The 14517-nt window shown below is 36.2% G+C and overlaps 1 protein-coding gene and 1 pseudogene across 1 annotated transcript; one reads left to right on the plus strand and one right to left on the minus strand.

Moving 5' to 3' along the window:
- The first annotated feature begins 308 nt into the window (after positions 1-308).
- nudt2 (nudix (nucleoside diphosphate linked moiety X)-type motif 2) lies at positions 309-3161 on the plus strand. The gene is made up of 3 exons (XM_051877552.1): positions 309-474; positions 1196-1322; positions 1819-3161. Exons 2-3 carry the CDS (start codon positions 1199-1201, stop codon positions 2136-2138), a joined length of 444 nt encoding a protein of 147 aa, XP_051733512.1. The 5' UTR covers positions 309-474; positions 1196-1198; the 3' UTR covers positions 2139-3161.
- Positions 3162-3465: 304 nt separating this feature from the next.
- LOC127503575 (ubiquitin-conjugating enzyme E2 R2-like) lies at positions 3466-14173 on the minus strand (annotated as a pseudogene).
- Between the last annotated feature and the right edge of the window lie 344 nt (positions 14174-14517).

A 14517-nucleotide genomic window follows, 5' to 3' on the forward strand; every position in this document is an offset into this window, starting at 1 on the left:
AACGCGTTTAACATTATCTTTGTTTAATGTATACAACTGAACGACACGCCATTAACTGACAGATTAATACACTTCGAGTTCTACGATACCAAAAAGAAGTTTTAAAAAGCTGCATTTGATTGCCCAACTATCTATTAGTAGCATCATATCATATTATTCAAACCAATTATTTCTTTAAAACATTTTTTAAATAATACGTCCTTCCCCATCCAAATCACATTTTATGTGTTTTCTCTTCATAACAGACAATAAAATGTCAAGATTGCTATTTAAATTACCACTGAGGGAGCCAATCATAGAGCGACTCACACTGCGTACTCATGAACATCATCTTTGCGCCGCGGTTGCGCAGCTGTGCCATCAAAACAGAAAGTAGCCTACATATTAGGCTCTTTTCCATTCGCCTATTAATGAACCAGGTTATGTCACATCTGTTTTAAACAAAAAGGAACATTCAGTCATTTCCGGCTAGACGTAAGTGGGAATTATTTCGTTAGTTAAAACAAGCCAAAGCTTAAACACGGCTAATGAATTGTGTTAGCCTGCTGTCTTGTCTAGATTAGGAAGTACATGCATGTTACACATACGCGAGCCCAATTTCTTTAGAATTTCTAACCCACAGCTTGTATTTAAATAACTGAAAACGCTTTGAATTGAAGGTCATATTACCTGTGGGGGAAAAATCATCTTAAACCAAGTGGTTTGAAAGTCTTGTGCCTAAACTGTCTACTTCATGTTTCACTGTTTTCTGAAGGAATTTTTTCATTTTTATCCATTGAAATGCAACGTGTTAAAGTTTTAATAAAGATGACTTTGAAAAACAAGCAAACAGACCTGCTAAGATCAGCCTAGAGATGTTCAAAATGATTTTCACAATCAAAGTATATATATACACATATATGTTAGTATTTAGGTACGTATTTTGCACATGGTAAATGATAGTTTCCTTTAAGAAGCACAGTAAAACCTCTATATGTTAAAACTGTAATAAACAGTTGCATATGCTTCAACACATTTTTAATTCTTAAAACTAAATAAAAATAAGTAATAAAAACATCCAATATCTAAGATAAAATAGCTATGATAGGGCCTTCTTAAACATTGTCACATCTCAATTATGTATTATTTTAAAGAAAACAAAGTGAAACTTGTTTTGTGTTAAAACTATAATAGACTTATAATGTTGTATTTCTAGGTTATGGCATTGCGAGCATGTGGATTTGTAATTTTTCGACGTTTGGCCCAGCACCTTCCCCCTGATAATATAGAGTTCCTGCTGCTGCAGACATCCTATGGGGAACACCACTGGACACCACCCAAAGGTGCATCCCACAGCTTCTCATGATTGTTTTCTACTGTGTTGAACTCACTGAACTGTCAATTCCTTTTGGAACCACTAGCTTTAACTTACTTCTGTCAATTTAAAAGAACATTATTTTCAACATAAAGTCTATTTCTACTAACAGAAAATGAGTCCATAATGCATTACCAGAAGAAAATCCTGCACTTATAAGTATACTCAATTGAAATGAAGATTTTACACAAATTTACAGTTCAAGTAACATTTTGCAGAGGAATTAAAGTAAACCATAACCGCTGCCACAAGTACTGGTGTTTAAGTCCTTTCGAGCTTAACTTAAACACTAATAAACATGAGTTAACAATGTATTGCGTTTTTCTATTTTAAATAAAATGTAAAAAACTACAACTTTTTACAATTAATGTCACACCCATCAGTAGAACCATGCAGAGACATGTGGCTATCTGCAATTTCTTAGAATTGTTACTGAAAGAATAACATTGTTCTCCCCCCATAAGGTCATGTTGACCCTGGAGAGGACGACTTCACCACCGCCTTGAGAGAAACACAGGAAGAAGCGGGTTTAGGTAAAGATCACCTGCGTACGGTCGATGGCTTCCTGCAGAGGTTGCGCTATCAGGTCCGGGGAAAGGACAAAGAAGTCCTCTACTGGTTGGCAGAGCTCCGTGACCCAAACACACAGGTCATTCTCTCAGAAGAACACCAGGATTACCGCTGGGCCAAACTAGAGGAAGCCTGCAAGCTGGCAAAATACCAGGACTTACAGGACACTCTTACAGCAGCACAGCGGTATCTAGAAACACAGTGCAAACAGTGACATTTACACTTGGTTTTGACATTTAGACACTGACAGAGTTGAATACTTGCATTCATCTTTATAAAATTGGTTTAATGAAAATTATGTATGTGTAAAGAGACATTTTACTTCCGTCCTTTTTGCATCTCTACTTGCTAAGCTGAATTTAATTTGAACTCATAAGAAGTTGCTTCCACATTGTTAAAAATGTTAAGATAAACTCACAACCACTAAATCTCCACCAACAAACAAAACAAAGCCTCCATTCATTTTAAAGAAGGTTCCGGGTTCAATACAAGTTAAGCTCTAATGACGCCATCTGTGGCAAGCTGTTAATTACCACAGAAAATAATTGAGTTGCCCTACAAAAAAAATGCACTGAAACACTTAAAATGGAAGTCTAGCATGTTTGTAAGTGCATTTTGATGCCATAAATACAATTCAACATTTCTTTTATCAACATTGTGCTTCATAAAGCTTAAATTGTGTATATAGTTCACTCAAAAATGGAAGATTTGTCATCATTTACTCACCCTCAAGTTGTTCCAAACCTGTATGAATTTCTGAACACAAAAGAAGATATTTTGAAGAGTATGAATAACCTAACAGTTGATGGACCCTATTGACTTCCATAGTCAAAAATACAATGGGGTCCATTAACTGTTTGCTTAGCGACATTTTTCAAAATATCTTCTTTTGTGTTCAACTGAAGAAAGAAATTCATACAGGTTTGGAACAACTTGAGGGTGAGTGATGATAAATCTTTCATTTTTGGGTGAACTATCCCTTTAAGGCAAGTCTTGGGAAGACACTGTGGTCCTTAGACACTTTTTATACACCTAATTATCCAATCTAATTGTCACTTTTGTTTCCACAAAAGCTTCTCCACATAATGTACATTTTTTCGAAGTTGCAGTTTAAGTGACTAGTAATGAATCAGAAATGTATAAATTGTATGCAAGTTATTTTGCTAACTCTTGCATCATACAGATTGTCCTAAATGAACTAAAATGAAACCAGTAAATGAAAACCACTGCTCATGAACCAGTGCTGTTTTAGTATTATTTATATATTATAGTTTTTATTAATTTTTCAAATTAGTTTTTCATTTTTATATTTTTGAGTTCAATTATTTGTCATTTTTATTATTTATAAAAATTATTTATTTATTTATTATAAAATTATTTATTTTTTTAAGTTTTATTTTCATTTCAAGCACTTAAACTTTAACTTAGTTGCTAAGGTTAGTTGCATTTCAGCTTTATTTAAATTAACAAAAATGTTTTTTTTTTTTTTTTTTTTATAGTTTTTTCAATCGCGACACATGAACTGAAAGCACCTATGAATGTGTTGTCTAATGGTTTAATTGCTAAGGAGCATTAACTCCTGTACATACACACAAACAAAAATGAATTGTGATCATACAAGCACAGTCTTAAAATTATCATACTGGACATCCCCCCGCCCCTCCACCCCAAAACTCAAATACTTATGTTTAGAATAGAAACAGGTATCGATTTAGATTCATTCTTACTGTTTTTCCATTCTTCTTCACGTGAATCTTTAGAATGATATTCCCTTTAACAACATTACAAGAAAAAGGAAATGCACTGAACTTAGAGAAAATAATGAATTCGGTTGTTTTGATCAGGACCACAAATCCTGTCAAAGAATTAGCATTTGAAAAACAAAAAAATGCTTAATGAAACATTTAAAACACAATCATGACACACAAATAATAAAATCCTTCAAGACAAATCCACTGTCGACTAACGTCACAACACTTTTTGAAATGAACTTAGTTGTTTTGCTGTGCACAGGGGTGTAAATACACCGAGAGTCTCTTGTTGAACGTGAAAAATCCAGTCCGTTTTAATCGATTCACGTCCTTTTTGAGCCCCCTTGGCTCATAGTCCAGAGGTTCAAGAGAGCGATTGAGTCGGGAACGATTGTTTTTGATAGTTCAGTGAGTTCCTGATGCTCGGCAGAATAAGAGAGCACGGTTCCCTCAAGATCCTCACTCCCTTTTGGAGGGGTTTTGTAGGACCAGGAATCAGCATCCGTGTCCTTGGCTGGTTTGCGGGAATAAAGGTGTACCTGAGACCCCATGTGCATAAACGTCTGCGCTTCCACCCCCTTTAATGAGACCTTAGGGATTCGTGTGCCTCATTGGATGATTGACACATCATAGAAAACACATTAAAACACACAAGCATGCTCTTGAAAGCTACGCCCCACCGTGGCACTGTTGCCAACGCAAAAAAGCATAAGACCGGGGATGAGAGGGCTCACGCTGATGAGCGAAATGTCCTCAGCAGTCACTGATCTCAAACCCCGAACTTAAAAACTCCCAAGATTATCTTCAAAATCAGTGAGGAAAAGGAGAAATAGAAATGGTTTGGTACAGCTGCTTGGACACTCATACATGATCACTTATGATGAGTATGTGTATACTTAAAAGCATAACAGTATGATTACCATCAGCCAAAATTGGTGGATCAAATATTCAGGGCCGAACGTTGGACATCATCTTAGTGACTTAAACAGTCTCAACATAGTTTCTGGGTCAGCGAATGAAGGTATGCTGGAAGTATTTTATGCTTGTGTTGCTGAGCACTTGAAAGCACCTTCATGTGCCATATAATCTGACACTGTGATTTAATGGCTCAAAAAGCTCAAATGATTTGGGGGGTACGAGCTGCGCATAAAAGAGTGTGTGTAGTTAGTAGTTGTGAAGGTGACCCTGCAGATGTGGATGGCTGGTCAAAATGATGACACTTAAATTTTATGTGAAAGAAACAGTCTATTCAAGCTCCATTCTCCCAACCTTGAATACTTACCTTTTTTTGTGGAAAAGTGGGAAATTAGATACATACTGTAGAGTGGAATCAGTGAAGCCCTATACTGTAAAGACAGTTCTGTAGAATCTGTACATACTTGAAAATCTGGGAAAAGAACAAAACATTCATTTGTTGGTGATTTTACCAGGCATAACTAGCTCATGGGTGGGTTGAAGGGTTAGTTACCTCAAAAAATTAAAATTGTATCATTATTTACTCACCCTCATGTCATTCCAAACCTGTGTGGCTTCCTTTGATTCAAACTGGCACACTGAATTCGGTTACGAAACATGCAAGAATCAAAGGAGCAAAATTGGCACATGAATGCTTAAATGAAACTTTAGAATGAATAACAACTTAAGTTTTGGCCTATTCCTCTTCTGAAGCCAACGTATGGCTATAAAATATTAAGAATATAGCTCACTAGTCATATTATTATGCTGCTTTTAGTGTCGTTTTAGGAGCGCGTCTGAAATCGCATAGTACATTTGATGAAGAACGAACTTCGCAATGGGGATGTTACTTGTGATTGGCAGTGAAGCAACATAGCTAATGCCACAACTCCTCTCTCGTGGCTTTATGGGATAGTAAAGCATCCATCAGATGCGCATTTCAGAATCTCGCTGGAAGTAGTAGGCAAAGACCCTTTAAGACAACTCACTTCACTCGGCGGCAGTCTTTGAAACACCTCTCCAGTGTTGCCAACTGTGGAATTGGGCTACTTTAACACTGTTGCCGCGGGTTGTTTTTTCATGTCCGCAGTTTGAAGCGTCCCCAAATGACATGATATTTAGCCCATGGAATGCGAATTTTACTAGAGGAACCCTGCCAAAAATGCAGATTTTACCCTCCGGAAAGCATTTTTTACCGGGGGATCCCCCCTGAAATGCGAATGTGCTAGTTTTGAGTAGCAATTGGGTGGGTTTTGTTGTTAACACCTGGCAACCCTTGCGCCTTTTGGGCATGCAAGTGCAGCTCCTATATCTTTGAATGGGGGAAACATCAAATTCTCCAAAACTGTTCACCAAGCCTACGATTAAAATTTCATATATGAAATCACCAATGAAATCTGACAACATCTGTCTTATAAATTTTGTTTCTAAACACTTGAATCATGACAAAAAACTGCATTTTTCACGATGGACCAAGCTAATGTGCATACGCAGTCCTAAGTGTGCGTCTCAGAACACTGACTGTTTCTACAGCAAACGGCAGCTGCAGTGACGTGATGACTTTACCAATCGTCGATTGGCTCTTTTATTTAGAAGTCGGGACTTATTCCGCCATATTGCGCGTTGCACTTTCTCCCATTTATTGTAATACGAGTGGACCGTCTTTCTGTATATAAAGTCTTTGGTTGTAGGTCAACTGGATACTTTACTGTTGTTATCAATACTGTGAATTCAGACATCATATTCCTTTCATATACTATATAGTAGGGAAGTAATATTACACAGGGATTGTTTGGTTATAATCTATGAGAAAAAGCAGCTCAAACATCCTTCAAAATCTCTTTTTTGTTTCACGGATGTAAGAAAGTCCTACAGGTTTTGGAACAACATGTGGGCTAATAAATAATGACATATTTTTCCATTTTTGTAGGAATTAGCCCTTAAAAAAATTGAAATGAACATATTTAAGGTGGCCTGACAAGCTCTGAATATCCAAAAGCCCTGAGGTTAAGAGGCAGGAGAAGGTGGGATGTAAAATGTAACTACAAATGACTGGTTTATGACCCCATAATGAACTTTACTGAGAAACTGGGAGGTGCTGTAAGGACAGAGATCTGAAGTTATGAGGTTTTTGGAACAGAGTGAAAAACGAAAGCTTTAAGCATAGGAAAAGAGAAAAGACAATATGAAACATGAGGCTGGTGGGGTAAAGAATAGTGAGAGGGCGAAGGTCAGTGTCACGGAAAGAAGGAGGTCAAGACTCCTCGTTGCCAGAGTCGTCTTCGTCGCCAAAACAGTCCCCGGCCATTTCGCTGCCAATCCCAACGGCCTCTGCCTCGTCGTCGTCATCATCATCCTCTTCTATGTCGTCGTCATATAAATCGTCGTAGAGCAAGTCGGAGCTACTGTCGTGGGAAGGCACTTTGGTCTGGATGCAGTATTCAGCTAGCGTAGTTGGTACTTTTACTCCATCTCGCTCTGCATCTGCCTTAGTGGACATCACCTGCTTCCTGTGCACGACGCAACGACACAGTGTCAGCAAATTGATTTAGATTATTGTAACAGCTGTCTGTGTAAATATACACTACCATTCAAAATTATTTGCTCAGTAAGATTTTTTTTTAAAGAAATTATTCAGCAAGGATGCATTAAATTGATTACATTTATAATCAATGATTTATATTTTTAAATAAATGCTGTTCTTTTGAAGCATCTATTAATCAAAGAATCCTAAAAACAGTATCACAGTTTTCACAAAAATATTAGGCAGCACAACTGTTTTCAACATTGATAATAATAAGAAATGTTTCTTAAGCATCAAATCCGTATATTAGAATGATTTGTGAAGGATCGTGTGACACTGAAGACTGGAGTAATGATGCTGAAAATTCAGCTTTGCCATCACAGGAATAAATTACATAAAAATTAAAAACAATAATATTTCAAAGCAATAATATTACTGTTTTTACTGTATTTTTGATCAAATAAATACAGCCTTGGTAAACGTAAGAGGCTTCTTTCAAAACATGAAAAATGTTTAAATGTTAGTGTATAATTTCACTTCTTTTTCCAAAGAACAAGCAAATCATTGAGTTTTCTACCGAGGGATCTGTTTTCTTAGAAAAGAATGTCAATAAGGTAAAAGTTCAACATTTTTCGCTTATGTTTACTTGCCCAAAAGGGAAATAAAGACACTCAGGACAGTATGTCCTGAACTTCAGTGGGATGGTGCAATGGAAGTGTGTTGGGCCAAAATTTGGCCTTAGCCAAAGTTTAATCAAGGTCTCAGCCAACCTCAGTGGTATAATTCAATTTTGGCATTTCATAAAGAATATGTAAATTGTGCAAATTGCTATGGTGTGCTGGGTGGCTGCCAGGGCACTGCTATGCTGTTAAGGTGTTGCTGTTAGAGCATTGCTTTACAGTTGCTAGTTAGTTTTTGTGTGTTAGCATGTTGATAGATCTCTGATCACTGCACTTATCAAATCAATTAAGCTTCACAGCTTCTTTAAACAGTCAAAAGTTCGCATGTCTCTATGATATTCAAATCTCTAGATATGGCTTAGTTCCCCTACTTTAAAGTAAGTCTACGGATTTTTTTCACACGTTTTATGGTTCAATAGACAACAACTATAAGTCTGATACAACAAGCCACACATTTTATGAAATATTATTCATTTTTGTAGCACAGACAGTGCAGAAAAAAAGTTATACACTGAAGTTTAATACTTAGAGTTTAAAAACTTTAGCAAGCATCACTAGTAATATATTAATCATTTAACTCCATCTGTACTCCATACACTTTATACATTGTGCGGTGAAGCAAATTGAAATGCAAAAGAAAACATCTCTGTGAAATTCTGTAAATATGGTCCAACAAAATCTCATTTGTATTAAAAAGTCAAGAGTAGGAAAAAAAGTTGCAGACTGACCTTTAAACTTAAAATAATTAGATGGAAAAAGCTGAGTATGAGTCATTTAAATGATAAAGTAATGGTACCTTATTATCTCGGCGTATTCCTTGTCCTTTCCTTTGCTGTCCCTCCACTTGCGAAACATGACTGAGGCATCCACGTTTGCAGGAGAAAAGGTATTGGGTTCATTCAGCAGTGAGATCACACTCAACAGGATTGTTCTGCAAACACACACACACACACTACCATAAGTTTGGGGTAGGTAACAATTTTTAATGTTTTGAAAGAAGTCTCTTATGCTCATCAAGGCTGCATTTATTTGATCAAAAATACAGTAAAAACAGTAATATTGTGAAATATTACTATTTAAAATAACTTTTTTAAAATTTTAAAATGTATTTTATTCCTGTTATGGCAAAGCTGAATTTTCAGCATCATTACTCCAGTCTTCAGTGTCACATGATCCTTCAGAAATCATTCTAATATGCTGATTTAGTGCCCAAAAAACATTTCTTATTATTATCAATGTTGAAAACAGTCGTGCTGCTTAATATTTTAGTGTTATACATTTTTTTCAGGATTCTCTAGTGAAAAGTACAAGAGAACAGCATTTATTTGACTTGTTTGTAACATTATAAAAATCTTAACTGTCGCTCTTGATCAATTTATAGGGATAGTTCACCCAAAAATGAAATTTCTGTCATCATTTACTCACCCTCAAGTTGTTCCAAACCTGTATGAATTTCTTTCTTCTGCTGAACACAAAAGAAGATATTTTGAAGAATATGGGTAACTAAACAGTTGATGGACCCCATTGACTTTAATAGTATCGGAAAAAAAAATTACTATGGAAGTCAATGCGGGCCATCATCTGTTTGGTTACCGACATTCTTCAAAAAAATATCTTCTTTTGTATTCAGCAGAAGAAAGAAATTCATACAGGTGTGGAACAACTTGAGGGTGAGTAAATGATGAAAAAGTTTCATTTTTGGGTAAACTATCCCTTTAATGTACCCTTGCTGAATAAAAGTATTTCTTAAAAATAAAAAAAACCTTACTGATACCAACTATTGAACAGTAGTGTTTATACATAGCCATAGTCATTCAGGGTGATTTGAGTGTAATTGTGGGTATTTTCACTCTAATACCTGACATTCTGTGTGGGGTTCCATCGCTCCGAGGGCAGCTCTCCGCTCTGGGGGTCATCCACAGGAGGATGGAGGATGGAAATACAAACATCGCCATTCTGGGGTTGAGAGATGTATATTAAGCAACAATTGCAGCATTGTTACCATATGATTACTAAAGTACATTTTAAGCTGTTGTAATCTGTTTGGTGGTCCAGTAAACATGTATTAAACAGACACACACACAAGCATTTTCACCTCATAGATGTTCGGATGCCACATCTTGGTGAGGAATCGGAAAGTCGGAGGAGAGTAGGGGTAGTCAATAGGAAATTTTATATGGGCCTGAGGAAAAAAAACAGAGTGAAACAAGGAGCATTATTAGCTCATATATGAGCCGTATTACAGCTAGTAAATGAGCCGTTATAAATCAGTCCCTAAATGGTAAGGGCACATTAGACTAAAAGGGTTGGTATAAATATAATCGTCATGAATCTCAACATCATGTACTCATCAAGTTTCTGATATGGTGCCAAAAGGGAGCTTGAGACGATAGTGCAGTTCAACTAAACAGAGCAGTGCTGTGTTAAATGCTGCACTCTCTTCAGTCCAGTGTACTATTTTGTGCTGCTGAGTGTTGTGATTTATTGTGGTTATTATAACAATAGTGATTTTGAAAGTGATTGTGACATTGAGTTTAGTTATAACAACTGCAATCATTGTGAGAGCAGTTAAAGGTTATACGGCTATGAGTACTGTTTTAAACGACTAGTTAAGCCAAAATTGAAAATTCTACATTATTTACCCACATGACTTTCTTTCTCACATGCAACACGAAAGGAGACATTTTGAACAGTGCACTAGCTTTCAGACACAATAAACAATGGGTCTCATTCACTAAGCATGCGTACGAAATCTCCACGAACAAACTAAGATTCATCAGTAACTTGCATTCTAAAATGTATTCTAAATTACGAAAAAATGTAGGAACAACTGAAACCGCTCGTATGTAAAAATTACATACCCTTAATGGCCTTATAAACATGTTAAGATGAAATTTTACACATATAGATCTTAAATAGGCTATATTTCATCATATATAGGCCTATTAGTAAAAAAGTAAGAAAAGGTGCATCATAGCTCAAGCTGCAAGGTAGCTCTGCATAAAGATGCAGATCCGCGTATGTACAGCTAGCTAATCAGAGGTCTGTAATGTCTTTATAAAAGGTGTTTGTCTGTTTGAACTTGTTTTGAGGATGGCACTCTTGGCATTGCTCGAAGATCGAATTGATTCTGATTCACTGAAAATTTTTGATTCGTTCATTCAGAAATTGATCACAAACACACCAAGTAGAGCTATTAGGGGTGTAACGATACCCTTATGTCACGATTCGATAGATATCACGATACTGAACTCAAGATACAATATTATTGCAATACTCCAAGACATATGGTAAAAGGATAACAAAAAATGTACTGTTATTAAAAAGCTAAATCTGGTATTAGATTGGGAGTGGAAATGAATAGGCTTGGACTTGGTGCTGGTAACCCAATGCACAGGACAATGGTGACACCAGAATAAAAATATTCATGATTCTAATGCTGAAACAGATTTATTTTAGATGAATATGTTTCCACCCTGTCATTGGCTAGATATATTTAAAATAATGTAGGCCACTTTTTACTGGTAACATACGACAAATATTCCCCCATTGCATTATTATACATTATATTCAACATTATATATAGTAGTTTAATGTAGAACTGACACTAAAACTCTGTAAACTTGAATTTTTTCCCCTCACACAGTAATTTTCATTTTTGGTGAACTATACACAACACATATTGTCACTATCCACGATACGATATTGTTGCATTTTTGTATTGCGATATATTGTGACACGATATATTGTTACACCCCTAAGAGGTATGACAGGTTTGTCACAGTTTGCAATTTGCAGTGAATAACAGTGAAAACAACTTTAAATTTTAATCTGTTCCTCACAAAAAGCTAACGTATGACTTCAAGGACTTGGAATATACTCCATAAGTCATATGGACTACTTATATGGTACTTTTATACTGCTTCTGTATCTTTTTTGATGATTGAAACCTCCAGATAATGAGAGAATTGCCATTTCTGAGTGAACTATTGCTTTGAACATGAGTGCGGTGCTGCTTCTAAGGCTGTATCTTCTCTGCATGTGGAAATCCTGCTACTCGCCACTGTTGCTGACTGCTGATTATGTGTCAGACTAGATGAACTGGCTGGTGCTCAAGTGCAGCGTGACTGTGGCGGTGTGAATGAAGATCTGTGTCTCAGTCAAAGAACTGAGTCTTAGAAAGGAACAACCTGATGTAATCTAACTTCATTAGTGATCATTAGGAATAAATGGGAACAAACGATACAGCTCTTTGAAGCTAGAAAAACGTTTTTTTTACAGGAAACTTTGCATACATACAAAGTAAAAGAAACTACATTTGATGTATAACAAATTAGAAGTGCTATTCTCCAAAGATGCAAAATTTATATCCATGCAAAATCATGCTGAAGCCTGATAGCAAATACTTTGTCTGATGGGTGGAACCCAAGCCTGTGCTCACAAAGATACTTTAATCTTCCTCCAAACATGCTGCATCACATATATCACCCAGATAAAACCACATATAAATGCACCACATTAAACTAATAAATGTTTTACTATTCAGACAAATAGGTGATCAAAACTCATGAGGGAATCGATCTACAAACAAACATAGAATAAAGTATTTTAACATAAAAAGACATTTAATTAAAACTATATGAATCAGTCAAACTGAATTGCTACCATAAACTCATATACCAAAACACTGTTATGATATAATAATATAACTGCTGAGGAATTCTGTTGTGGTAAAGTTGATGATGCGTCACTGTGAAAGTACGGACTATTGCAGTTGATAACATGCCTCTGAGAATAAATAACTATGGGGAATAAGGTTGAAACACACTGTCCTTCTCTTTTTAGCTCTAATATTGAGATGTCATTAATATCTGTCAAGGCTATAAATAGAGATCTAGAGTATAAGGAACGCACTACTGGGGAGAGAAGAACTAGAGAATGTGAAACATGGGGTATACTAGTGAGGTATACTATAAAATGAAATATAAAATTATAAATATAAAAACTGTGATTGTTGATCTGACTCGAAACACCCTGGTTCGATGGTAAGCATTCAAGAATATTTTTCAGGCTTACCTTGAAGTAGCCCCCCTCATAAAGTGTGTTTGGAGGGCCAAAGATGGCCACCTCCCAGTTGTAGAGGTCGACTCCTCCACCAGAGTGATGCGGAAACCTTCCACTGGCTCCTCCTGCAGGGATTTCAGCTCCAGCATCAGAGCCTTCTGTGAGCTCGGCATCTGCTGGTGTGCCATGTCAGTCCCGATCCTTCAGCCTTACTGTGGATTTAAGGAAAATGGGTTTAGTTTTTTTTTCTTCCCCAGAATAATATATTATTTCATAGTTTTTTGACAATTCCGTTATAATTTCTGGATTTTTTTTGTTTTGTTTGAAATATCTTCAACTCATTATTTATGCATAGTGGTATTAACAGAGGTATTACTACTAAAACGAATTATATATATATATATATATATATATATATATATATATATATATATATATATATATATATATATATAATTGCAAAATGAAATAAAAAAACTAATACATAAAAACACTTCTTTACAAATTTATGATAGATTAGTATGCAAAAACTATTTTGATAAATAAAAACATGTTTATAGACTGTTTATTACCTGCGCTGCTCGCCAGGAAATGTGATGTTGGAGTTCCTTAAACTTCCAGCTTCATGTAAATTTTAAAACGTTGCTGATATTTATTTATACCTTGGGGCCCAGAAGGCAATTTTCCTTTATTATTTCTCGAGTCCTGTTGCTTTTCCTGTTAGACGTGAAGTTATCCAGTCTTCAAGTAGAAATAAAGACAAATCAATCAATTTATCACCCCTATAAACAGTAAAAAAATAAATCAGCCGTTTGTTCTGTATCTGCTGCTGCCCGCAATGGAGGTGAAGGCGATGGGTTGGGAGTTGTCCTCGTGTACTGCAATAACGTCTAAAAACTCTACAGCATGCAAATAAATCCCTAATTTGGCTTTATATGACGCGGAATATGTTTGTCAAACCCTGCAGGTCGCTGTCATCACGCCGTTTTGTTGCGCGTCTTCGGCCGCACAGCTGATCAGCTGCTTGTTTACATTTGTTCTGTTGCGAGGCTTCAACGCACCTTCAAAACCACCCGTTTGCGCACAGAATTACACTGCCAACTCTGCTTTATCCGTCCAGACCGACTCGACAGCAAATTAAAGTAATGGTACGGGTGTTATGGAAGTGGGATATGGAGATTAAAGAGAGCACAGGAGAGATATATATGAACGAAATCGACAGGTGATGATCTCTTTCGCCGTTTCTCAATCGCTTCTATTGATGCTTCCGGTTATCATAGCGCGTGCCTGAACACGTCTGTACGTGTGTGCGTCATGACGCAAGACACGCAACTGTAAATACATTTTGTTATTATTTTGAAGTGCCCATAGAACAGTCCATAGAGTTATGTATTACATATGTACACAACATATGTTATGTATTATTACATAGGTAGTACCCATTCCGTGTGTGTATCAATTTCTTTCTTCTGCTGAACACAAAAGAAGATATTTTGAAAAATGTTTGTAAACCAAACAATTAAAGGGGCACCATTGACTTCCATAGTATTTTTTTTCTATACTATGGAAGTCAATGGGGCATATCAACTGTTTGGTTACCCATATTCAAAATATCTTCTT

This window comes from Ctenopharyngodon idella, chromosome 21 (genome assembly GCF_019924925.1).
Source record: "Ctenopharyngodon idella isolate HZGC_01 chromosome 21, HZGC01, whole genome shotgun sequence".
NCBI classification, from domain to species: Eukaryota; Metazoa; Chordata; class Actinopteri; order Cypriniformes; family Xenocyprididae; genus Ctenopharyngodon; species Ctenopharyngodon idella.